The sequence below is a fragment of the Lingula anatina genome, chromosome 4 (genome assembly GCF_051362555.1).
Source record: "Lingula anatina isolate TDL-2025a chromosome 4, LinAna3.0, whole genome shotgun sequence".
In the NCBI taxonomy this organism is placed as follows: Eukaryota; Metazoa; Brachiopoda; class Lingulata; order Lingulida; family Lingulidae; genus Lingula; species Lingula anatina.
In genome coordinates, this window is record NC_141770.1 from 21,615,490 (window position 1) to 21,639,970 (window position 24,481).

A 24,481-nucleotide genomic window follows, 5' to 3' on the forward strand; every position below is an offset into this window, starting at 1 on the left:
GACTTAGAAATCTTTATTTGTAACGGCTAAAAAGAAAAGTTCGGGGTACGTCATGCAGTGTAAGCGGAAGAGGAAGACTCTTTTTTATTGAGAGATCAGAAAGTGGGAAGATGGCTGTCCACGAGTCGATGCGATTGTAAGTACATTATTTTTTTCAAATGCGCGACCTTAGTGATCATCTTTTCACTACAATGCATCGTTTGCTCGCGAAAATAGGCCTGACACATTAACATCACTAAATCACTGGTGTAACGTAAGAAGAACTTTGCTTGTTTGTCGCAGCCAATATCCCAACTTGATTTCGATTTTCAGGATGTCCCAGGAAGTGAGGGGCAGCTGAATTAATAAATGAAGCATTGTTCAATCCAATTTATTAAACAGTTGTCAGGTCTTCGGAAATTATTGATGCTCTTTTCTTATGGTGTAATGAATAGCTTGTAGGGGATCAATTTTTTTCCAATTCATTGGATTAAACGGAGTGGGGTGGAAAAGGAAACGTTTCGTCTTCTGTTGAACTCTTCTTCGCCTTGGTCACAAGACTAACCAACTGAAGGGATTCAACATGTAACATGAAATTTTGGATTATTTTTTATTTGTTATGTGTGTGAATCTGAGCATTTTGCTGAACACTCAGTATGAGTTTTGAAAACATCTTGGGTAGGCAGGGAAGTGAGACCATTTACATTCAGTATGAATCAGTACAGTAAAAGCATGCCAGGCATATTGTCATCTATTGCAATTTGTACTGAGACATAGTGGAGCATGGTACAACCAACTTTGTTTACATTTGGTCGGTCTGTGCTCTGCAGAAAATAGTAGTCTGATCAGATTTGTTTCAAAATTGCTGTTTGTTATAATTCTCACACATTAGGATTGCTATTTTACAAAACAGAGGTTTTACATAGATTGGTCAAGGCAAAAAAAAAAGTTATAAAAATATGTTGAACAAGATACGTCTGGTGATAAGTCCATTTTATCATATCATAGACAGTAATACGTATGGAGGGGTGTTAAAGAAGAGCTCCACCTATTTTCAAAGCTGTTTAGTCAGAAAACTATCAAGATTTGTATGCAATAACATTTGGACAATAGTGTTTAGTAGATAGTAGGATGAAGACTGACAAAGTCAGTCTAACATTTGATAAAGAAACTGTCTGTGCTATGATAAAATAACAAAATACAACAGGTTTATAAATGTTGCTATCCAGCCTCATGATCCAAGTTTTTCTTTTGAAAGGGAGGGGTATTTCTTTAAAAGGTCCTTTGCATCCAGGAAACATTTTTAGGATTTCTTTAGAATGTGTTATGACTACTTCAGATACATAACCCCTGAGCGCTTCTTTGTGGAGCCCACAGACAGTGATGAAAGTGAAGTTCTGATCATTGATAGAGTTAGCCAGGAAATATCATTGGAATGTGAGTATACATGTATACATGTAGTTAACATGGTGCTAAGTCTTTAGCACAATTAACACGGTGCTATGGTTTCAGTATAGTTATGGTGCTGAAGTGTAAGTATAGTTTAAATGCGGCTGAGGTTTATTATATTTAACATGGTGCTTAAATGTCGGCATGATTGAAATGATGCTAAGGTTTAATATTAGTTAACGTGGTGCTAAAGATAAGATTAATTTAGTTAATGAGGGTGGTTAGTTTTGACTTTCTCATAGCTACATTTGTGTAATATCCTTTGTTGTAATTTAAACAAGACTGAGCTCTTGCCTAGAATTTGATGAGAAGACGAGCAGTATTATACGAAAAGTAGGAAATATGTAATCTGCCAAGTATTGATTTTATTATGCATCTGTGAGATATAATATGCAGTAGTTGCTAGAGAGGCCTTTACACTGATATATATTCATCTATGCTGCAGAAACATAATTGACTTACTGCATGCTGTAATAACACAACTTACAAAGGTTTTATCAATGACTGAGAACAATATGGTTTAGAATAAAGACCCTTTTTTTTTTGCAAAAGGGGGAAAATAACAAGGTGTTGGATTTTAAGCTTCTCGTTCAATTTTAAAATAACAGTGCTGTTTAAGTATAGGAAACATGGAACCTGCACAGAGTAAATGAAATATCAACAGTAAAGTAACACTTTTATCATTATTATTGTTATTCTTCCCAGCAAACCAAGGCCAGATCCCTCCTGGTGCTGCATCAAAGTTCATCTGTGGAATCTTTGGGATAATCAGATTGCTTGCTGGTAAGTCTGATTAAGTTGATTATTTCTGAGGTTCCAGGCAAATGCTGAAAGAAAGATTATTGTGAGTTTGGATAATTAATAGACAGTATTGAAATTATATTGGTCTCTTATTGTCATTAACTGTCATGGGATTGAAGGATAATATGATTGTTGCTGATAAGTATGTAAAGATTATGTCTGTACATCTGAGATTTAAAGCAGATAATGATCAAGATTAAGACTTGGAGATCACAAAGATACTCAGTAGGCTTAGAGATATCCAGGTATGTCATCTTCATAAAAATATTTATGGTATTTTGTTTGTTATTTAAATATTATTTTTTACATTTAGTGTTATGTAAAATATATGTCCTAATATATCATTTTAAATTGCATAAAGGATAATGGCTGAATGAAAATTATTCAAGTTTAGATGGAAATTGATATCCTTAATCTTCAGATTAATGTTCACTGATGAATATCCTTAATCTCCAGGAGATTAATATCCCATACCTTAATCTTGCATTTTTAATGCAAAGTTACAAAACATGGGTGTTCACATCACCATTCATTCAACATCAACTAAGTAAAAGAATAAAAGAATACCCAGGGCACATATTGATGGGGCGGGTTTGAGATTTGAGCCCAAGAAGATAGATTATAGTTTACCACTACAAAATTATTGAAGACCCAAAGAAATTTTGCGACACAATTGCGCTGCTTGTAGTAGATAAGTAGTTTTTTTTAGTAGTTAGAGAGCCTGTTAATGTAAAATCATTCTTGTGCTGAATAAATTATTATTACTATTATTATTATTATTATTATTATTATTTCCCTGCAGGTCCATATCTGTTACTGATAACAAGGAGGGTGAAGGTTGGAGAGATAGGAGGCCAGTCAATATGGAGGGTGGCTGACACAGAGGTCATTCCATACAAGAAGACACTCCTACACCTGACAGAAACCCAGGTGAGCAAGTTTTTTTTTTTTTTTTTTGTGACTTATGTCGTAAGTCTTTGTGGATTTTGTTATCTGCTGCAGCTTCTTTGTCGTGGATTCTTTAATGTGAGTTCTAGGACTAGGCATGCAGTTACTGTTTCCATAGATCTGCTATTAATTCTGTGATATTTAATGCTGCATAAAATTTCAATCGACAATCATTTTTGTTTTGTTGAAATTGCAGTATTTATCATTCATATCAAAATTAAATATAGAAATATGCATCTGTAATTGATCGTGTTTTCCTTTTCAGATGAATGACAACAAAATCTACCTATCCATGCTGGACCAAATGCTGAAAGCAGATTTCTTTTACTTTTCCACCACATATGATCTCTCCCACTCACTACAGAGGCTGAGCAACACTAGTCCCGATTTCAAACAGCTAGCTCTTCATGAAAGGGTTTGTATTTCTGTAGAGTATATTAAAAATAGCATCAGTGACCATTTTCATGTTGTGTATTGTATTTATCTGTATCCAAACATTTAAATGGGTCCTAATGTGTAATTTTGCTCTTGAGAAATTCGCTTCCAACTACTTAGGCCAATCAGAATGGCGGTGTCAGTGACTATCTTGCGTATTAAGACGGCTGTTAAGTTGTAAATCTCTCAAAGCTTTTTGATCCTGATAAGTGTAATGCATGAAGTGAAAAGGGGCGTATAATGATAAATCCAGGGATGACTCTAGCATATTTTTTTAGTGTTAAAAACTTCTAACCTTCAGTTGAGTTTAAAATAGATGAATATGCTTTAGCATGTGTCTTACTCTCTACCTGTGCCACAGGTTGAATTTTCACTACATATTCACAGATCTCTGACTTATTCTCTACAACAGAGAAAATTATCATGGGACATATCTGTGAATAACTAGTGAAAAATAAGTCTGTAACCCAGTATAATTTGATATATTAAGTTCATGGTTCAGCCAGTTGAGATTTTGTGTATATATGGTAGCTTTGTCCTGTATCCAAGCCACAAAACATCTGGTTCTCGATATCAGGCTACACTTAAGCTCATATTTTACATCAAATGTCTTGATACCCTCAGTAAGAAGAGTTGACATTTTCCTTATTATTCTTCCAGGCTGATCAAAGATTTATATGGAACCACCATGTTCTAAGAGAGCTGACACAACAGCCAGAGCTCAGCAAGTACTGTTTACCTGTGATGCATGGTTGTATCCTTCAAGGCTATATGATAACTCCTGCATGATATATTTGCCAATTTAAATTTTCTTGTCTCTCCATATCGTGAAAAAATGCAATTGTATGTTAATTTTTGATTTGTATATGTTGAACCAGGTTAGTAGAAACAAACTTTTGAGTAGTTTGGTGGTGAGAAAGAAGTTGGTGACCCTAAACAACAAACTATAAGTGTATAAAAGCAGTCAATAGCAACAAATTGCATAATGCAAGATTGCTTCTTTTGTTTGGTAAGCAAGTAAATCTTAAAATATATTTTATTGACTTTTTTAATGAATGGCAAATTGGGGAATATTACATTGGTATGAGAAGGCAAGAAGTCAAATAAAGAAGTTTTCTTTTGTTAACTATGCTGAAAATGAGTTTACACTTCATGATCCACATAACAAGAAATGTATAGGTCTGAAAAATTCACAACTGATCAGGATGTAATGCACAATGCTTTAAAGAATGTAAAATGTTCCACAAAATCTTCAAATTTATCATAACATGGTTTGAAGCGAAGTTTAAAATCCTTAACGCCACTCCCAGTTGTGTTTATAAAGTCAGCCATCGTAAAGGGAAAGACCTTCGACTATGCACTTATCTCACGGCGTAGCTGTTTAAGAGCAGGAACACGGTACTTCATACGAGGCATTAACTCTGAAGGCCATGCTGCAAATTTTGTGGAGACTGAACAGATAGTGGAGTACGAAGGGAGCATGTGTTCTTTTGTTCAGGTAACAAAGTTACACTCATTCAGTTTTGTATCTCTTGTTTTGGTGATATACTATGTTTATTTTGTCTAAGAAAACACATTTTGAAATAGAAACGCAATTGCACTGAGAAACAGCATTACTGTTTAGAATGTATTCAGGCATTTCACAATTCGTTAAAATTTCACATTTCAAATTCTCTTCTCTCTATCATTTTAGACACGAGGATCGATCCCCATGTTCTGGTCTCAGAGACCCAACCTTAAATACAAACCTGACCCAGTTCTGAGTACCAAGGAAAACCAGGTAGGAATACATTTCTAGTACTCTGTTACTCTGTTTATATAGAATACACAATTCCTCATCTCTCTCTCTCTCTCTCTCTCATTTGTCATGGCAGACTGGACAAAGGTAGTGAAAATAGATAATAGATGGCCTATGTAGAGGCTTACAGGAGTGTATAGGAGTAAGATGAAAGACCATAACTGTTATTGAATTAAATGCATTTTATTATGTACAGACACAGATGTGTCTGTACATATAGCCATCATCTGCGTCTGTCGTCGCCGTCGTCGCCGTCGTCGCCGTGCACTTTTACCGATAACACGATAAGTGGAAAACCATTTTACCTTTTGACTTGAAACTTGCAGAACTGATGAATATTCATAATACGCAGGTCAAGTTCGAAAATCAGCATGATCGGGTCACTTTTAGGGAATTTATGCTGTTTTTATGTACAGACACAGATGTGTCTGTACATATAGCCATCATCTGCGTCTGTCGTCGCCGTCGCCGTCGCCGTCGTCGCCGTCACCGTGCACTTTTACCGATAACACGATAAGTGGAAAACTGTTTTTTCTTTTGGCTTGAAACTTACAGAACTGATGAATATTCATAATAGGCAGGTCAAGTTCAAAAATCAGCATGATCGGGTCACTTTTAGGTAATTTATGCTGTTTTTATGTACAGACACAGATGTGTCTGTACATATAGCCATCATCTGCGTCTGTCGTCGCCGTCGCCATCGCCGTCGCCGTCACCGTGCACTTTTACCGATAACACGATAAGTGGAAAACTGTTTTTTCTTTTGGCTTGAAACTTACAGAACTGATGAATATTCATAATACGCAGGTCAAGTTCGAAAATCAGCATGATCGGGTCACTTATAGGGAATTTATGCTGTTTTTTCACTTTTTTCAGCATATATGCAGCACCGATAACACGATAAGTGGAAAACCATTTTACCTTTTGGCTTGAAACTTACAGAACTGATGAATATTCATAATACGCAGGTCAAGTTCGAAAATCAGCATGATCGGGTCACTTATAGGGAATTTATGCTGTTTTTTCACTTTTTTCAGCATATATACAGCACCGATAACACGATAAGTGGAAAACCATTTTACTTTTTGGCTTGAAACTTACAGATCTGATGAATATTTATAATACGCAGGTCAAGTTCGAAAATCAGCGTGATTGGGTCATTTTTAGTGAATTTAGGCTATTTTTTCTCTTTTTTCAGCATATATGCAGCACCGATAACACCATAAATGGAAAACCATTTTACCTTTTGGCTTGAAACTTACAGAACTGATGAATATTCATAATACGCAGGTAAAGTTCGAAAATCAGCATGATCGGGCCATTTTTAGGGAAGTTATGCTGTTTTTTCACTTCTTTCAACATATATGCAACGCTAATAACACAATATAAGAAAAACAGATAGGCCAATTGTCATTATACTCACAGGAGTAGTCAAACTAACTAAAACGCAGGTTGAGTTCCAAAATCAGCATAATCGGGCCATTCTTTTAGAAGTTATGCTGTTTTTTCTTATTTCCTCAGATTCAATTGTTAGGCATGTTAACAGTCTCATTATTGAACTAATAAGATACGTAAAAGTGTTTGTTTGACATTTCCTGCATCTTAATAACATTGTTAGTTGATTATGTAAAAATGATGGTAAACTTGTTATTGTGTATTATGTTATAAAGTGTCAAAAATGGAAATAAACAAATATCATTGCAGTTTGTCAGATTCAATCATCTACTATATTCATTATCTCAGAATGGAGGAAATTGGACATTTAACACTGTTCTATTGATATTTTTCCCATCTCATCAATTTTCTTAGTTGATCATATACAAATGGTAGAAAACTGTTTATTTTGTTTTATGTTAAAAAAGTGTTTTAAAAATGGAAGTAAACCCATTGCAGAACAGTGCTATCTTGTTTCAGCATATATTCAGCACCGATAACACGATAAGTGGAAAACCATTTTACCTTTTCCCTTGAAACTTACAAAACTGATGAATATTCATAATACGCAGGTCAAGTTCGAAAATCAGCATGATCGGGTCATTTTTAGGGAAGTTATGCTGTTTTTCACTTTTTTCACCATATATGCAACACTGATAACATGATAAGTGAAAAATCATTTTACCTTTTGGCTTGAAACTTGCAGAACTAATGAATATTCATATTACGCAGGTCAAGTTCGAAAATCAGCATGATCGGGTCATTTTTAGGGTAGTTATGCTGTTTTTTTCACTTTTTTCAGCATATATGCAGCACCAATAACACGATAAGTGGAAAACCATTTTACCTTTTGGTTTCAAACTTACAAAACTGATGAATATTTATAATATGCAGGTCAAGTTTGAAAATCAGTATGATTGGGTCATTTTAGGGAAGTTATGCTGTTTTTCACTTTTTTCAGCATATATGCAACACTGATAACATGATAAGTGGAAAACCATTTAACCTTTTGGTTTGAAACTTGCAGAACTAATGAATATTCATAATACGCAGGTCAAGTTTGAAAATCAGCATGATCGGGTCATTTTTAGGGAAGTAATGCTGTTTTTTCACTTTTTTCAGCATGTATGCAACACCTTTGTGCTATATGACGGTACTGTATGGATAGCAGTCTTTAGAATTGTCCCTTGGGTGATCACTAATTAAATTAAGGTCTATAAAGTCACTTGCCTACTCATTAATTTTCAATTGGCCATTAAATGAGATTACATAAGACACTCCTTGAGACACTGTAAAGTCCCATAGGTTTAGCTCTCTTAACTGTGTCACAAAATTAGGATTTGGTGATAATTGTGCAGATAAATGGTGTTTAACATTGCAAATAATTTACAACAAAAAGAATGTGTTATGCCAACATGCTATAGATGCATAACAGTGCTTTATTTTTCTCAAACTTGGTGGGGTTATTAATATCAAGTTAATACAGCTAGATTAAAAGTTTGAATAGCAGCTTTATTGGAATTTTTTACATTTTATTAAAAATTTTTTTAAAATTATTTTTCAAACACTAGCATCTTCAAGATGTGATTTTTTACTCCCATCCACCAGAAGTGCTGTGCATTTTCTGTATTTTCGTATATAATTGTTATTTCTTCAGATTTAATTCTTAGGCATGTTAACAGTCTCATTATGGAACTAATAAGATATGTAAAAGTGTTGTTTTGACATTTTCTGCTTCTTAACAATATTGTTTGTTGATTATATAAAAATGACGGTAAACCTGTTATAATATTGTGCATTGTGTAATAAAGTATCATAAATGGAAAGGAACTCATCATTGCAGTTTGTCAGATTTAATCATTCACTATGTTCAGCATCTGCAAATGGAGCAAATTGGACATTGAAAATTGTTCTATTGATATTTTTCCTATGTCAACAATTTTCCTAGTTGAACATTTAAAAATGACAGTTTATTGATCATTTTGTTTTAAAAAAGGTGTTGAAAATGGAAAGAAAATTATTTCAGTACAGTTATCTCTTGTTTACATTTTGGCATTTTGAAAGTGTGACTCTGAACTTCCATGGCCTTGAAGACCTTCCCAAATCACATTTTCTGAATATTCATGATACTTTTATTTTTTTATAAAAAATTTGATGGTCATTATGCTGTTAAGTATTATGTTTTATTGCATGAAAGTTGAAGAAAACCCTATTTTGGACACTGCTGCCAGGATAGCGATTAAGGGAAAACCATGTTACTTACGATACTGAAAGTGAAAAGTTTCATAAGACAGAAGTGCGCAGCTTGTGTTTGAAAACCAGTGTGATTGTTTTCTGTTTTGGAGGCAATGCAGGTTTATAGAGTGCTATACTGGCATTTTCAAGTTGTGACTTATCACTCCCATCTGCCAGGAGCCCTGTACTCTTACTTTGTAACATTTTCTGTATTTTGTTAAGTTACAAGAATGATTCCTAGGATTGACACACAGCCAAAAAAAAAATAATAATTAATAATATATATATATATTATGAGTTTAAGCAATTTTTTTTGTGTGTAATTTTCATTGTACCTCATTCTGGCATTTCCAAAGTTTAACTCTTATCAGCTTGACACCTTAGGGACTATTTCCAGACCCTATCACGCTAACTGTGGATCGATCTATCTCCATGGGAATTCTCGCTAAATTGCAATCAATGTAAGTGGCTTAGTTGTCTGTCACGCCTACTGAAACTGGCATGCCAGAATCCTAAGACTCTCAAACTGAAAGCAATTTAGTGAGAAACCCCTTGGAGTTGGATTGATCCTGTTAGATTGAACTAGGTATGGGAACTTAGTCTAATGCTTGATACACATTTTACTTTCATCCTAATCCAATGTTATGCAGAATAAGAATTTGATGTTGGCTATGCAGTTACAGTAAGCATAATACATTAGTTCATCAGAATTGACAGTATCCTATTTCCTGCGTTTTTATTTTCTGGTTTTTGTCAGTACATTTGACAGCTTTGCTGCCTTGTTTCACTTTTTTCAGCATATATGCAGCACCGATAACACGATAAGTGGAAAACCATTTTACCTTTTGACTTGAAACTTACAGAACTGATGAATATTCATAATACGCAGGTCAAGTTCGAAAATCAGCATGATTGGGCCATTTTGAGGGAATTTATGCTGTTTTTTCACTATTTTCAATATAAATGCAACACTGATAACACAATATAAGAAAAACGGATTGGCTAATTGTAATTATACTCACAGGAGTGGTCAATCTTACTAAAACCAGGTTGAGTTCGAAAATCAGCATAATCGGGCCATTATTTTAGAAGTTATACTGTTTTTTTCACATTTCCTCAGATTCAATTATTAGGCATGTTAACAGTCTCATTATTTAACTAATAAGATGCCTTAAAGTGTTTGTTTGATATTTCCTGCATCTTTACAACATTGTTAGTTGATTATGTAAAAAACATGGTAAACTTGTTATCATGTATTGTGTAATAAAGTGTCAAAAATGGAAATAAACTCATATCATTGAAGTTTGTCAGATTCAATCATCCACTATGTTCAGAATCTCAGAATGGAGGAAATTGGACATTTAACACTGTTCTATTAATACTTTTCCCATCTCATCAATTTTCTTAGTTGGTCATATAAAAATGGCAGTAAAATGTTTATTTTGTTTTATGTTAAAAAAGTGTTAAAAATGGAAATAAACCCATTTCAGAACAGTGCTATCTTGTTTACATTTTGGCATTTTCAAGGTGTGACTTTGAAGTTCCATGGGCCTGAAGACCTTTGCTAGTCACATTTTCTGAATATCTGTGATACAAATATTTTATAATTAAAAATTGATGGTCATTAAGCTGTTAAACATTATGTAATATTGCATCAAAATTTGAAGAAACCCCTATTTTGGGCACTGCTTCCATGATGACCATTTAAGGAAAATTATGTCACTTACTGTTCTCAAACTTACAGGAAAGAAACATGGGACTAAAATACAGCTTCAGTAGGCAATGCAGTCTTATTATTATTATTTTTTTTTTTTTGGCAGTTAAATAGTTTTTTGTGAAAATTTAATTTTTCACATATTGGCATTTTCAAGGTGTGACTTTAAAGTTCCATGATCTTGAAGACTTTTGCTTGTCACATTTTCTGAATGTCCATGTTACTAATATTTTATTAATAACATTTGATTGTCATTATGCTGTTAAACATTATGTAATGTTGCATCAAAATTTGAAGAAACCCCTATTTTGGGCACTGCTCCTATGGTGACCATTTAAGGGAAATCATGTCACTTACTGTTCTCAAACTTACAGGAAAGAAACATGGGTCTAACATACAGCTTCAATAGGCAACGAAGTCTGTTTGGTAAATTTTTTTGGCAATTTAACAGTTTTTTGTGAAAATTTAATTTTTCACTTATTTGCATCTTTATTTTCTGTTCTTTGTCTGTACATTTGACAGCTTTGCTGCCTTGTTATTATTTCAGCTTCTTGGTATGAAGACACATTTAGATGAACAGATATTTAATTATGGAAGATTAGTACTGGTAGATTTGGTAAGTGGTCCTCAATCAGGACATATAACTGATCTCAGGAATTTGAATTTTTCTCTTTTTGGAGTAAATGCTTACTAACTTTTAAATTAATAAACACTTTAAGTATTTAATTTTTTTATTTTGAAACAAGGCAAAAGATGTAGCTCAGGCTAAGTCAAGACCTATAGGTTCAAATTTCAAAACCTGTATTATAGTTACTGTAGTTTTTTTTATTTCTCCTTATAATTTGTATCTTGGTTCTATTCTTATAATAATATTGCTATCATGTTAACTTTATGTGTTTCAGATTGATCAGAAGGGGAAAGAGTTAACATTGGGAACTGCCTTGGCAGATAATGTTAGAAATGTTCACAATGACAATATCAGGTAGTTAAATTGCTTTAAAAAATTTTTAAAGTATACTGAATAGTGATAAAAATAGTAAAACAATAAGGCAAGAATATAAGTGGGATTATATTAATAAACTGTGAGTCTAATGACTGTTTAGCTTTAGTTGTAAGTGTTCAGTTAACACATGGAAGAATCATGTTATTGTAGACCTTTATTAATGTTTTGTTGTTTTTGTTTCTGTGTAATAAAAACAAAATTGAAGACTTTTTAAAAATATTGTGCAACTTATGAAAATACAGGCTGCAATGTGTTGTCAATAACTCTGTGATAGCCATTTTTTTGTAACATTGTACTTTTACTTTCAACCACAGTATCGACGTTACAACTCCCATCTATATATAGACCCATTTATGAGATGGATTTTAATTTTTGTAAAAAGAAATTGTGCCATGTACAGTTGATTATGTTTTATATTTTTTCTTCCATATTTAAGGTTAGAATCATTTGATTTCCACAAAGAATGCAGTAAGATGAGATGGGAAAGACTGAACATACTCATGGACAGGATAGAAGCAGACAGGAAAGAAATGGGGTAAGTACACAGGATAGGCAGACAGTAAACATAGTGGGCAAGGCCACAATGTAGGCAAACAGGGATTGCATTAATTATAAGATTGAAAAATGAATTGTGACTTTGGATATTGCATAATATTTTAAGTGTTTCGTAAGGCAATTGTTCAATCCTGCAATATGTATATCATAGTCTTATGTTTCTGTGTAAAAATCCATTGGATTGTTGAAGTAGAATTATAGAGGTATCATAGTGTTTTATGGTCTATTGAACCTACTATTACCTCATTTTAAGAAATTTTATCAAAATATTTTGATATTGTAATTACATTTTAATGACAATGACAGTAACAATATAAATCTAAATAATTGTGATTTATTTTGGTAACAAATATAAGTCCTCAATTTGACTAAGTTTTACTGACTGATTCGATCTTGCACCTGCAGCTATTTCATGTCTCTGCGGGAGGGCACCATGCTGAGTCAGCAGATGGGCGTGTTTCGAACAAACTGCATAGACTGTCTGGACAGGACCAATGTGGTACAGAGTCTTATAGCAAGGAGGACGCTGCAGGACCAGCTGATTGTAAGACATTGAATAGTTTCTAAAATGTATCTGATCCTCTTTATTTTCTTGTCCCTAGTCTGCCAGAATTTTATATTAAATAGCTGATTATTTTTTACTTGTAAATTTCTCTTGTTGTTTTACTTTTCTAACAGTGTTCTGTTTCATTAAACAATGCAGCTCTTTTTTAATTGCAAGGAATGTATTATTATTATTATGATTATTATTATTGAATTAATTAGTTAATCAGCCAGCTGATCAATCAGTCAGTCAGTCTATTTCTTTATTTATTTGAATAAAAGAATCCGCTGTAAAAATAATTAAATGAAATAAAAGTAAGATGTAGTGCATTGAAAAACAACTCAAATTCATGTTTTCCACCTGTTTTCCAGAGGTTAAATATTTTACAAGAGGGAGAAAAAGTGGAAGATCAGCTCTCATTTGAGAGGATGTACAAAAATGGTAGGTCGCAGGTTAACACCATTTTTATTTTTATTTGAAACACAAAAGACTCTGCATATCTCAAACTCTTTGAGATTGGAAAGTTTGTTCTGGTTATGTAGAGATTTGTGTTTGGCTATGTAATCTATGTTCATAAGTTTCAGGCGATACCAAAGAAAAAATCTGTTCCTGGCTACAGGATGAATTAGTTTTAAATGATAATTGGAGTCATAAGGTGACAAGTTATGCAGTCTGGTGTACTTTTCATATAAGGCAGAAAACAAACTTATGGTGTACAGTGAAATAGCCTCCAGGCTTTGAGTTGAGTGCAGAAAAGCTAGTGATTATATGAGTATGTTGGAAACAAGATGAGACCTGTTAATCTGTTTAACTGATTGCTTTCAGCAAGAGTCTCTGCAGAGTTGGGTCAATCTATGTAGACCAGTAGCTTCAGTGGGAATGAGCCTTTTCATAAATTTGCATTATCATCACAAATATCTACCTCAACATTTTTATTCTTTCATACTGTAGATCTATGTATACAGTATATGTATACATACGTATACATACAGTATATATGGACATTTTGATTCAGTTATATTGTAATCATATCCTATTATTTTACACCAGTTTGGGCTGACAATGCAGATTTATGTGCCAAGCAGTATGCAGGAACAGGTGCTTTGAAGACGGACTTCACCAGGTAAGCTTGCGAGGACAGTACATAGACAGATATCCAGATTTAGTCGGCCTGAGCCTTAAATTCTAAAATTGATAGGCATTTTGTGAATCTGAACCAAGGCATCATATTAAGTAGGTTGTATACCAGTGAATGCTTCATGAATTATTCTGTGCAAAGGGAGTTTATTGTTATGTTACATTTACAGGACTGGTAAGAGATCATTTTTAGGTCTGTTGAAAGATGGCTACAACTCAACAATCCGTTACTTCAAGAACAACTTCAGTGATGGCTTTAGACAGGTGGGTAGTGACTTGGGTAGAGCTGGCATATCAAATAATGGTAAAATTGCTTGTTTTTAATTTGTTTCATATACTATATGTACTCTCTTTTTTGGGGGAGGAGGGGGGAGAGGGAAAGTTTATTGTAACAAATACACCACTGCCACAGTGACATACATGCATAATGCTAAATAAATAATGGCACACACTCGGTAAAGTTTCTATGACCAGGGTAATTATTCATTGGCAAAACGAACATTCAAAAGTAAATTCATAAAATGTGTGCATTTTGATGTGCTTGTCTTTTTGTTTCAAATAAATGAATAAATTTTTTTAAATTTTTATCCCAGGATGCCATGGACTTGTTTCTTGGCAACTACATTGTAGAGGAGGATGAAGGGGTGGCTAAGCTGTGCCCGCTCAGACAGGAGAGAGACTGGAAATATTTAGCTGTAGGTTTTCCATTGATTTATCTGGGGCCAGTTCACAGAAAAAAAAACTTTAGATCAACTTTAGTTGTTCCTTAATTTTGAACCATAATGTTATCTTTGTGTGACCCGAGGCAAAGCAGATAGCCCACTTTAAAATAAGTGAAATATTGAGCTTTTTTGGTAACAAAAAAGCATGACTAATTTTTCAAACCAGTATATATTTTATTTTGTAGACTAAGTACAAATTTATCCTGAATTGAGGAAGACCAGCTAAATATTGTACTAAAAGATATGACTGACTTTTAGTCTTAATTACTCTCTTTTGTGAAAACAGCCCCAGAGATCATGTTACTTCATGCTGTATACTTTAACGTGTTTCTTAACATTAGAGATGACAATATTCCAGATTCATCAGGAAATCGGGATATTTGGGTGCTGCATTTATGCCCCCAGACCCTTTATGCCTTTGGCTCTTGTATTTTGAGGATGTTTTTTTTAACAAAAGTCTAGTTTTTTCTTTGAAACATTAATGGTTGATGCTTAGTGTCTGTCCATGACATCTTTGCAAGATGAAGCTACTCATTCTAGACATTGCTTCACTCATTTGTCACTTGACTGTGTAAAAAGTTCATATCTGATATTTATAAAAAAGACATCGTGTCTTTTCTCACTTTTGTTAGCCTTCAGCACATGTGACAGCTACATCAAGTCCATTGTACAATTTAAATTGATAGTTTGCCTTCACCTCCTAATTTACTTGTCGCAATTAAACCCAAAAATATATTTTTATGTACAGACACAAATGTGTCTGTACATATTGCCATCACCTGCGTCTGTCGTCGCCGATGGCGATGGCGATGGCGATGCCGATGCCGGCGCCGTGCACTTTCCTTGTAAACACGATAAGTGGAGGGCAGTTTTACTTTTTGGCTTTATATTTACAGAGCTGATGAATATTCATAAAACGCAGGTCAAGTTCGAAAATCAGTATGATCGGGCCATTATTGTAGAAGTTATGCTGTTTTTTCACTTTTCAGCATATTTTTCACATTTCCTCAGATTCAAATCTTAGGCATGTTAACAGTCTCATTATTAAACTAATAAGATACATAAAAGTGTTTGTTTGACATTTCCTGCATCTTTACAACATTGTTAGTTGATTGTGTAAAAAAGATGGTAAACTTGTTATCATGTATTGTGTAATAAAGTTTCAAAAATAGAAAAAAACTCATATCATTGCAGTTTGTCAGATTCAATCATTCACTATGTTCAGAATCTCAGAATGGAAGAAATTGGACATTTAACACTGCTCTGTTGATATTTTTCCCATCTCATCAATTTTCTTAGTTGATCATATAAAAATGGCAGTAAACTGTTAATTTTGTTTTATGTTAAAAATTGTTAAAAATGGAAAAAAAAAACATTTCAGAACAGTGCTGTCTTGTTTACATTTTGGCATTTTCAAGTTGTGACTTTGAAGTTCCATGGGCCTGAAGACCTTTGCTAGTCACATTTTCTGAACATCCATGATACTAATATTTTATTATTAAAAATTGATGGTCATTATGCTGTTAAACATTATGTAATATTGCATCAAAATTTGAAAAAAACCTATTTTGGGCACTGTTCCCATGATGACCATTTAAGAAAAACCATGTCAATTACTGTTCTTAAACAGTACAGTAAATATATATAGATGTGTCTGTACATATTGACATCACCTGTGTCTGTCGTTGCCGTCATCGTCGTCGCCGTGGAAGGCAGTTTTACTTTTGGGCTTTATATTTACAGAGCTGATGAATATTCATAAAACACAGGTCAAGTTCAAAAATCAGCATGATCGGGCCTTTATTGTAGAAGTTATGCTTTTTTTTTCACTTTTCAGCATATACGCAACACTGTAAACACATTTCAAGAAAAACCGATAGGCTTGTTGTCATGAAACTCACAGGAGTAATTGATCTTACTAAAACGCAAGTCAAGTTCGAAATCGGCATGCAGCCTGAGTTGGAAAAGCAGTCTAATTGGCTTCTTTTTCTGGAAGTTATACATGTTCAAAGTGTCAACTTGAACTTCCATGGGCCTGAAGCCTTATGCTTGTTACACATTTTACTTACATTGGTATTACCTGTTGAGCATAATTAAAATTTGATGTTAAATTTGCAGTTTAACATAATGTACTTTTGCATCAGAATTGACATTAGCCTATTTTGTGCATAGTTATTTCCTGCTTTTTGTCTGTACATTTGACAGCTTTGCTGCCTTGTTATTTAATTTTTTCTGTCCTTAATCTAATAAATAAGATCCAAATTTTATCCCAACTCTGATTTAACTTTCTGTGTCAACAATAGTTAACTTAAAATTGGTGTGTCAACACATTCAAATGGACTTATTATTAGAAGATAGCTTAGGATAGTGTTAAGTAATTTATATAACACAGCCAGCTTTGTGAATTCAGATGAATCTATGAAGCTTTGAATTTTGTTTTTACTAAAGATCTATAATAATAATGAAAAGGATAATGGTAACGATGATGATGATGAAAATTGGCTCTGTCTAGACTGGCAAATGGGCATTTATTTATGTTTTTAAAACAATAGCATTGACCCAGTTACACCTGTTTTCCAGCTTCCAGCCATTTTTATGGTTGCATTCTCCATGTGCGTGATAAGTGTTCTGATACCAGATGGTGAGTAATAATTGATGAATAGGAACAACATTAAAAAGTAAACTGAAAACCCTTATGTATATGTTTCTATAATCCACCACTAGTGGGCTTGATTTGGTCTATAAGTGCAATTTAAGGTCACAAATAGTCTTAGACCCCATTCCCAGAGATTAGATCGATCCATTTAGATCGACCTAACTCCCTGGGGGTTCACGCTAAATAAATAGCTGTCAGCCGAGCGAGCACGAAAGTTAATTACCCCCTTACAGCTTGTAGTAGGCGTGACGGACATTTAAGCCGGATTATCGGACAGTAATCTAGTGAGATTCCCCACGAAGGTAGATCGATCTAAAATCTATGGGAATGCACCCTAACATGATCCTAAACCATGAGTAAGGCCATGTCTGGTCTGACAGCCAATTAAGTTGTCTCTCCTTACACATTCTCCTATTGTGAGCAGAGGTGCCCTCTTTTGTGAGGGGAGGCATCCCCCATTGTGAGGGGAGGAAACTGCTTGACCACTTAAGTAGATGTTAGATCATTTTTGACCTTAAAAGCAGATTTGGTCCATTTTAAGACTACTGCTGTAATGATTAAGATTGTGTAAGAGCACTTGTGATCTTAAATTGCACTTTAAGACCAAATCCAGCCCACTAGTGCTCATACATGAAAACCCTGATAAAATTTCTATCAGTTTTTCAAAACATTTTGCTATTTAACTGATGCACATGTGAATGAATTTTTTTATGTACAAAATAACATCCAATCCTTTATTTTAATACAGGGTACCCAAAACAGTGACACACACCAATATTGTATTTATCATTTCAGAGCATGCCACAGAAACTTTGATGTATATTGTGTTCTGGGGAGGGGCCAGTCTTGTCTCTCTTGGACTCATCTATTACTATGGGGATGAGTTTGTAGACCAACCTAAGCTGGCTCAGACAAAGACCAAAGTTGAATAAAGTGGGCAGGTGAGCAGAGATGGATAAAAGAATGTTTGTGTGGGTGGGTGGGGGGTAGGGGGGTGGTTGAAGAGGCAGGGTTTGTTACCCCTCCTTTAAGTTTTGCTGGAAAGTATTATACATGTTGATGTGAAGAGGGAAGAATACTTAATTTTTTCTACCTCTATGCTGTGCGTGTGTGTGTGTGCTTGTGTGTGTGTGTGTTTGTGTGTGTGTGCGTGCACATTTGTTTTTGTAAGCTGAAAAGTATTTCACTATAAATTTTGACAAGCAGTAATTAATTCATATTATCATGATGTTCAGGGTATATTGCCCTTATGTAAAAATGCCTTCTTTTTAATTATGAAAATACTGTTCAATATTGAGTTCTAGTTTATCCTGAAGTTTACTTTTCATTCAAGAAAAGGATATGGATGTAGCATTCTATGCTAAAGAATAGAGTTCTCTCTCCCTTTCTCTCTATCTCTCTCAAAATTTGTGTGTGTGTGTTTTGCAGGGACAACAGTGAAAAGGAAGACTGTGATGTGAAGGTTATAGTGCTGGGAGTAATTTTCTTTGACAGACTGATTTCAGTGGGAAAAAGAAACAGAACATCTCTCTCGCCTCAGATCTATTTAGTTCATGCAATCATATCCATTTTGCCATTCTGGACAATAAAGACAGAGTGTAGATAGAGATGAGAACTTGAAATGACTTGCCTCATGGAGGATCCATGTGGAACTTGCTTCTCTTAAGCTGGCTCAAGGGAGTTGAATGGAAGTTCATTTTGTCTTTTTTGTATGTAAAAATAAAAATTACAGTTAAAATATATATGCTCAGAATAACTACACATCTCGTCTTTTTCTTCATGTGAGCTATATATATATATATATATATATATATATATATATATATTAAAATTAATATTGTGAAGCAAAACTTATTGGAAGTCATATAATTAAGATATTAGACTGCTTGCTGGAACTTTGCACATATCATCTGCACTATGGAAATCAAATGTTCCATTATGGTATCATGAGTTACTGAACTAAAGAGTACGATAATTACCGTAATATATAAGGGCTACAGTTTGCTTTATTGTCCCACAGCTACACAGGCGTCTGTTCTCAGGGATTCTGGACCACCGCCCAGTCTCTACAGCCAGGTTGTGTAATGATCATCAATGTACAGGGGGGCGTGAACATTTTTGTATACTCCCAAACCCTACCCCTGGCCAAAGATCATTGCTGCACAATTGTATCTTTCTTTACTATCTTTCAACTTTTTGTTTTCCCAAAGACAAAGAAAAAATATAGGTAGATGCTTGTTTTAATGTGGAAAAATAATTAGATAAAACTGTATTTATGAGCACTTAATATATTTATTCCTGGATTTGAGGTATTATTATTCTGTTGTATAACAATGAGTCAAGGACTTTGAAATGTATGGTTTATTATTCCTAGGTTATTCAATCTTCCAGACTGCCAAATGGTTTACTAGGGCAACCCTCAGTGGTTTATAAACATGGGCTTACAGAAACATTTACCAAAATTTATTTGATTTGCAATCAGTTATTTATTATTAGATAATAAATACCAGCTGGCAGGCAAACAGTTGTATTTGATGAACTTTAAGTTGAAACTAACTTATAGTGTAGATGGGTCCTTCAGCCAGTTAATAAATACATCCAAGTTTTCAATCTATGGTTTTAATAACACTATTATAATGAGAGTAGATGTATGTGTGCAGGGAAGTAAATGTAATACCATTATACTTCAGGTAAAGCATTTGGTGTTGGAAAGTAGACTTGAAGCTTTTATTTATAATTTCTGTATACTTATGTACATACCACATTGAAATGTATTGCATTTAAGTTAAGTTGAATCAGTGTTCAATATTATATATATAACAGTATTAAATCATTGAAAGGGAGTGGGGATGTGTCAATTGCACTGTTCTGTAGCAGTCAAGAGATTGGATAATATAAAGGTGCTTGATGGAATCAAATGAGATTTAATTTGGGAGAAATTTGTGGTGGCTATGATCAATAATATGTAAATTATATAAAAACAGTTTAATAAATTTTGTTTACATGTAAATGAGAGTGCACATGAAATGAAGACAGGATGGCAATTGTTGTTAGTCTCTCAGAATAGATTTCAATGTATTGAGGATATTTTGATTGTAAGTTTGTGGAGAAATAAAAATAATCAAGCTTTTAACTTCATCAGAATCTTTGTAAAACGGTACACTGTGCAAAACAAAAAATCTCAAATTATGTGACCTTTCTCAAAGCACAGCAAATGCTCTGAACTCTTGTGAATGTCAAATTATTTATTGGGACTTCAATCAAAATTAATATTTAATATATCCTTTAAAAGTGCAAATATTTTTGAATGTCACATACACTAATGCAAATATCTAGTAGAAATTAAATGCAATGTGAACTGTTTTTGGAATGTTGAAAAGCTTTCATGTCCAAGACGAAAGTTTCCACCTGATTTTAAACCAGAGGCAGGTGGTTGGTTTGGGCCCAAGACTAAATAAACTGATATTTCTTTGAATCACCATGTGGATTTTTCTTATAGTCAACAGTTGTAGTTACAGTGCAGAATGTTGCAAAACATTTACAACCTGGAATATGTTAAATTTAAACTTTTCATTCATAGATCTTGCTGAATATGTGAACTTGCATACTGAACCTAACAATGGTAATTTCAACAAGACTACCTGTAAATGCCAGCTTCATTAAAATCCTTGTGCACTATTAATGTAATTTTTTTAACAAAGGTCAATATATGGGTGAAATCAAAAAAAGACAGTCAATTATAAGCTACGTAGCATGCAGCTTGAAATTCTTTGCTTTAATGCTTCTTGTAAAACACTGGTTCTGCACGTTGACTCAGGGCCAACACAAAGGCAACATTGCCAACGACTAGAAGGTAGTGAAACCAGTCCACCCTGGGAAGGTCAAGGGGGCCAAGCCCATCTGTTCCCACAGCCCCAGAGGCCACATATGCTAACGCCCCTGTTAGTGCGTATGGATTAAACTTTAAAGTACTGAGTATTAACACAGATAATATTGCCACCCCTGTAACAAGCATGGCAGTCTTCTTTCTCAGTTCACCTGACAGGAACTTGTGGGATAAGAAATAAGCCACTGGAACTGCTATATTGGCATGGGCTACAATATAAGTTTGGTTATGTTGTGCATAACCTACAGCAACAAACGGAAGACCCAATGTAGCACCCAGCCAGGATAATGTAGTGTGTAAACAAATCAACCTTTTACTCGGCCGATTGAAGTAGAACCTTATTGTTCCACAACTGGCTGCCATGGCGACAATGAGCAATCCAACTGATGCCATCTTGTTGTGTTGCCATAGAGACCAAGTGCCATGGTAACTGACTAATGCCAGGATGAGGTCAGAGAGAGATGTGCTCAACTGGGCTTTCATAATACTGTGAAAGTGTCCAAAGATGTGTTTTCTTTCTGAGGGGGAAAAAGGATAGATATGCTTGGTTCTTGATAAATTAGTCTGGATCCTGGGATCAGTTAGTTGACTTGTGATGGATGGAGGACTGATGGCCAGTGATCTGGGAGAAAACAGCTTTTACTGCAGTGAAACTCCTGTTACCCCTTCATAAAGCTGCTCATCCATGAATGGTTCAAATTTGAGACATCATCTGTTTTTCCTAAAATAAACAAAGCAATAATATATTCCATCAATAGGCCTTGTTAGACAATTTCATAAAAGATAGGGTTACGTAGATTCTTACTTTGTGATGCCACAAGATGACGTAGGTGACATGGCCTGCAATAACGTTACATCACCATAATCGACTGAAAATCCAATTGAATCAGCATGCCACCTAAAGATCAGGCCTACATGTGCACACACACACACACACATACACACACAAGAGACATTACACTCCAAAGTTGTGCCCAGCTCAGGGCTTGCTTACAGTGACTTAGATGATATCTTCATGTGGGTTACAGTGACCTGGTGACAAATGCAGTAAAATTTAAGTAGCTGGGTACATAGCAGGCCTGTAGCCAGGGGGGGTTCAGGGGGTTCGAAAGAACCACCCTTTCTGCTGGGAAAAGGTCCACTCTGGGTAAAATTTGACCTATGTACTAGTACTTGAGGATTTTATGGTAAAAGGTCCACTTTTTCAGAAAACGACCCCCCTCCCCCTCTGAAATTGCTGGCTAAGGTAAGGCATATTTATTTAGTTGGATCCTTCTTGAATAACTGACAGTCTAAAAGGGATTAAACTGAAATTTATCAGTTATTTTTTTTTCAAAGCAGCACGTAGAAATCACCATCATATCAGCCCCTTTCACTAACAATAGGCCTTTTGCAGCTAGATCCTAGAATCCTAGAATCAAAATTTGAATTGGATGTTCATGCGTAGCTCCTCTCCTTCTTATGTGGTAGATTCCAAGTTTCTATGGCATTATTAGGTATATCAGAAAAATGTTCAAACTGATCAGAAAATTAAAATACTTATATCATCTGAAAGGTAATGCAAAAACCGGATGAAATCATTTGGAATTTTTTAAATATTCCTACAAGCAACAAAGATATTGAAGTTTTTAAACTGCAAAAATCCACCAAAAGTGTCCACACTTCTCAGCTCAAAACCTGTGCCCACTGACCAGCAGTGATCACTCAGGCGCAGCAGAGCACCCTGTGTGTCTTTGTGTGCTCAGCCTATTGTCTGGCTCACATAGCCTGTGACTAATCAGGGCAAAGCTATTTCCCTGTGATAATTTTCACATCATGTAATATTGCGGATTAAATTAACTATTACTTCACAACCTTCAAATTTCATGATTTTTCTACATAATATAGCAAATTTCATAAACTTTGCTGGATATAAATTTCAAAAAGATGATACCAGCACTTGCCAAAATTTTTTAGCATTTTGTAGAGGCAAAACTTAAAACAAGCAGAACCGAAACTTGTCAAAGACAGAAAACATGGGAAAATCACGTGACCGGATTTTACTCTTTGATTTACAACTTATTTAGTTAATGGCTTGTATTAGTTTTTTTACGCGGCGCTAAAAGAGAGATTTAAAAAAGGGGTTCCATAGGCGAACTGTCAGCAGGCCGACTTCAGTTTTACACTTCACTGCCCGTGGATAGTTACGACTGTAGCGCCCCTAGCGGATTGTGATCTACCTATAATGGCATTATTTAGGGGGTGAAGTGGTGCAACTTTTGACTCATTTTTGAAAGTGGCGTCTGAAACAAATGACAGACTTGGTGTCACTCAAACTTGAATCACTTTTGATCTAAATGAGATGGATTAAAGATTTTAAAGGTGTATTCATACTGAAAATGTGTCTATCTGTGCAGATCTACCACATTTCAAGTCTCTAGACCAATTAGAAAAAATCATGTGTGCACCCTACTGTAACAAGTAAACTTACGTGACTCGTTCGTATCAAATACTTTTCTAAGTCATTAATTAACCATTCCCCTTTTTTACCTAAAATTAAAAATTCATCTATGACTCTCCCGTCACGTCTGCGACGATAACTTTTTCAGATTCTGCAACCAAACGAGGACAAGGTTACTTTCCGCTGTATAATTTTATTACCTCCTTTCGCAAAAGAACTACTTAGTACTCAAACAGAACAAACTACAAATCAGGACCAGAACAGATTCAGATTCAGAAGTTTATTGACAATCGCCTACATTCGGGCATGATCAAATACAAATACAAGAAGTAATCCGCAGAGTGATTACCATAAACAGTATGATATACATTATATAATGTGTAGACTAATGGAGGGAAAGTACAAGTGCTACACAATATAGATCAATATTTAGGATTAAAAAAAAAAAAAAAAAAAAAAAAAAAAAAAAAAAAAAAAAAAAAAAACAGCTTAATCAGTGGCGGATTTAGAGAGGGGGGGGGGGGGTCAGGAGGGCCCTGAACCCCTTTAATTTTGGTATTTAAGAGGGCGAACGGTGCCGTTTGGTAATAAAACACTACGTCAAATAGGCCTACATGGAGCAATTTTTGGTGGCCCAGTGGTAACGTCCAACGATCTCCAACGACGGAGTGGTTGCAATTCCCACTTAGTCTCTTTTTTTTCTTTTTTCTTTTTCATTGTTATTATTATAAATGTATATTGATAT

The 24,481-nt window shown here is 34.6% G+C and overlaps 2 protein-coding genes across 6 annotated transcripts; one reads left to right on the plus strand and one right to left on the minus strand.

Moving 5' to 3' along the window:
- The first annotated feature begins 5 nt into the window (after nucleotides 1–5).
- On the plus strand, nucleotides 6–20,548 carry LOC106157548 (phosphatidylinositol-3-phosphatase SAC1). The gene is made up of 19 exons (XM_087011088.1): nucleotides 6–136; nucleotides 1,319–1,416; nucleotides 2,134–2,211; nucleotides 3,032–3,159; nucleotides 3,443–3,592; nucleotides 4,273–4,366; nucleotides 4,923–5,110; nucleotides 5,306–5,392; nucleotides 11,341–11,409; nucleotides 11,696–11,775; nucleotides 12,233–12,331; nucleotides 12,757–12,895; nucleotides 13,267–13,336; nucleotides 13,946–14,018; nucleotides 14,203–14,296; nucleotides 14,626–14,727; nucleotides 17,335–17,395; nucleotides 18,206–18,351; nucleotides 18,839–20,548. The coding sequence occupies exons 1-18, from the start codon at nucleotides 111–113 to the stop codon at nucleotides 18,340–18,342; spliced, it is 1,773 nt and encodes a 590-aa protein (XP_086867214.1). The 5' UTR covers nucleotides 6–110; the 3' UTR covers nucleotides 18,343–18,351; nucleotides 18,839–20,548.
- Nucleotides 20,549–20,637: 89 nt separating this feature from the next.
- Nucleotides 20,638–23,959, minus strand: LOC106161456 (transmembrane protein 276). Of its 5 annotated transcripts, none has more exons than XM_087011089.1 (2): nucleotides 23,826–23,959; nucleotides 20,638–22,017 (listed from the first exon to the last, which is right to left on the minus strand). In XM_087011089.1, the coding sequence occupies exon 2, from the start codon at nucleotides 21,777–21,779 to the stop codon at nucleotides 21,186–21,188; it is 594 nt and encodes a 197-aa protein (XP_086867215.1). In that variant the 5' UTR covers nucleotides 21,780–22,017; nucleotides 23,826–23,959; the 3' UTR covers nucleotides 20,638–21,185. The 5 variants fall into 5 exon arrangements, with proteins under 5 accessions (XP_086867215.1, XP_086867216.1, XP_086867218.1 ...); XM_087011090.1 differs by having other exon boundaries at nucleotides 23,767–23,894; XM_087011092.1 differs by lacking the exon at nucleotides 23,826–23,959 and adding an exon at nucleotides 23,699–23,724.
- Between the last annotated feature and the right edge of the window lie 522 nt (nucleotides 23,960–24,481).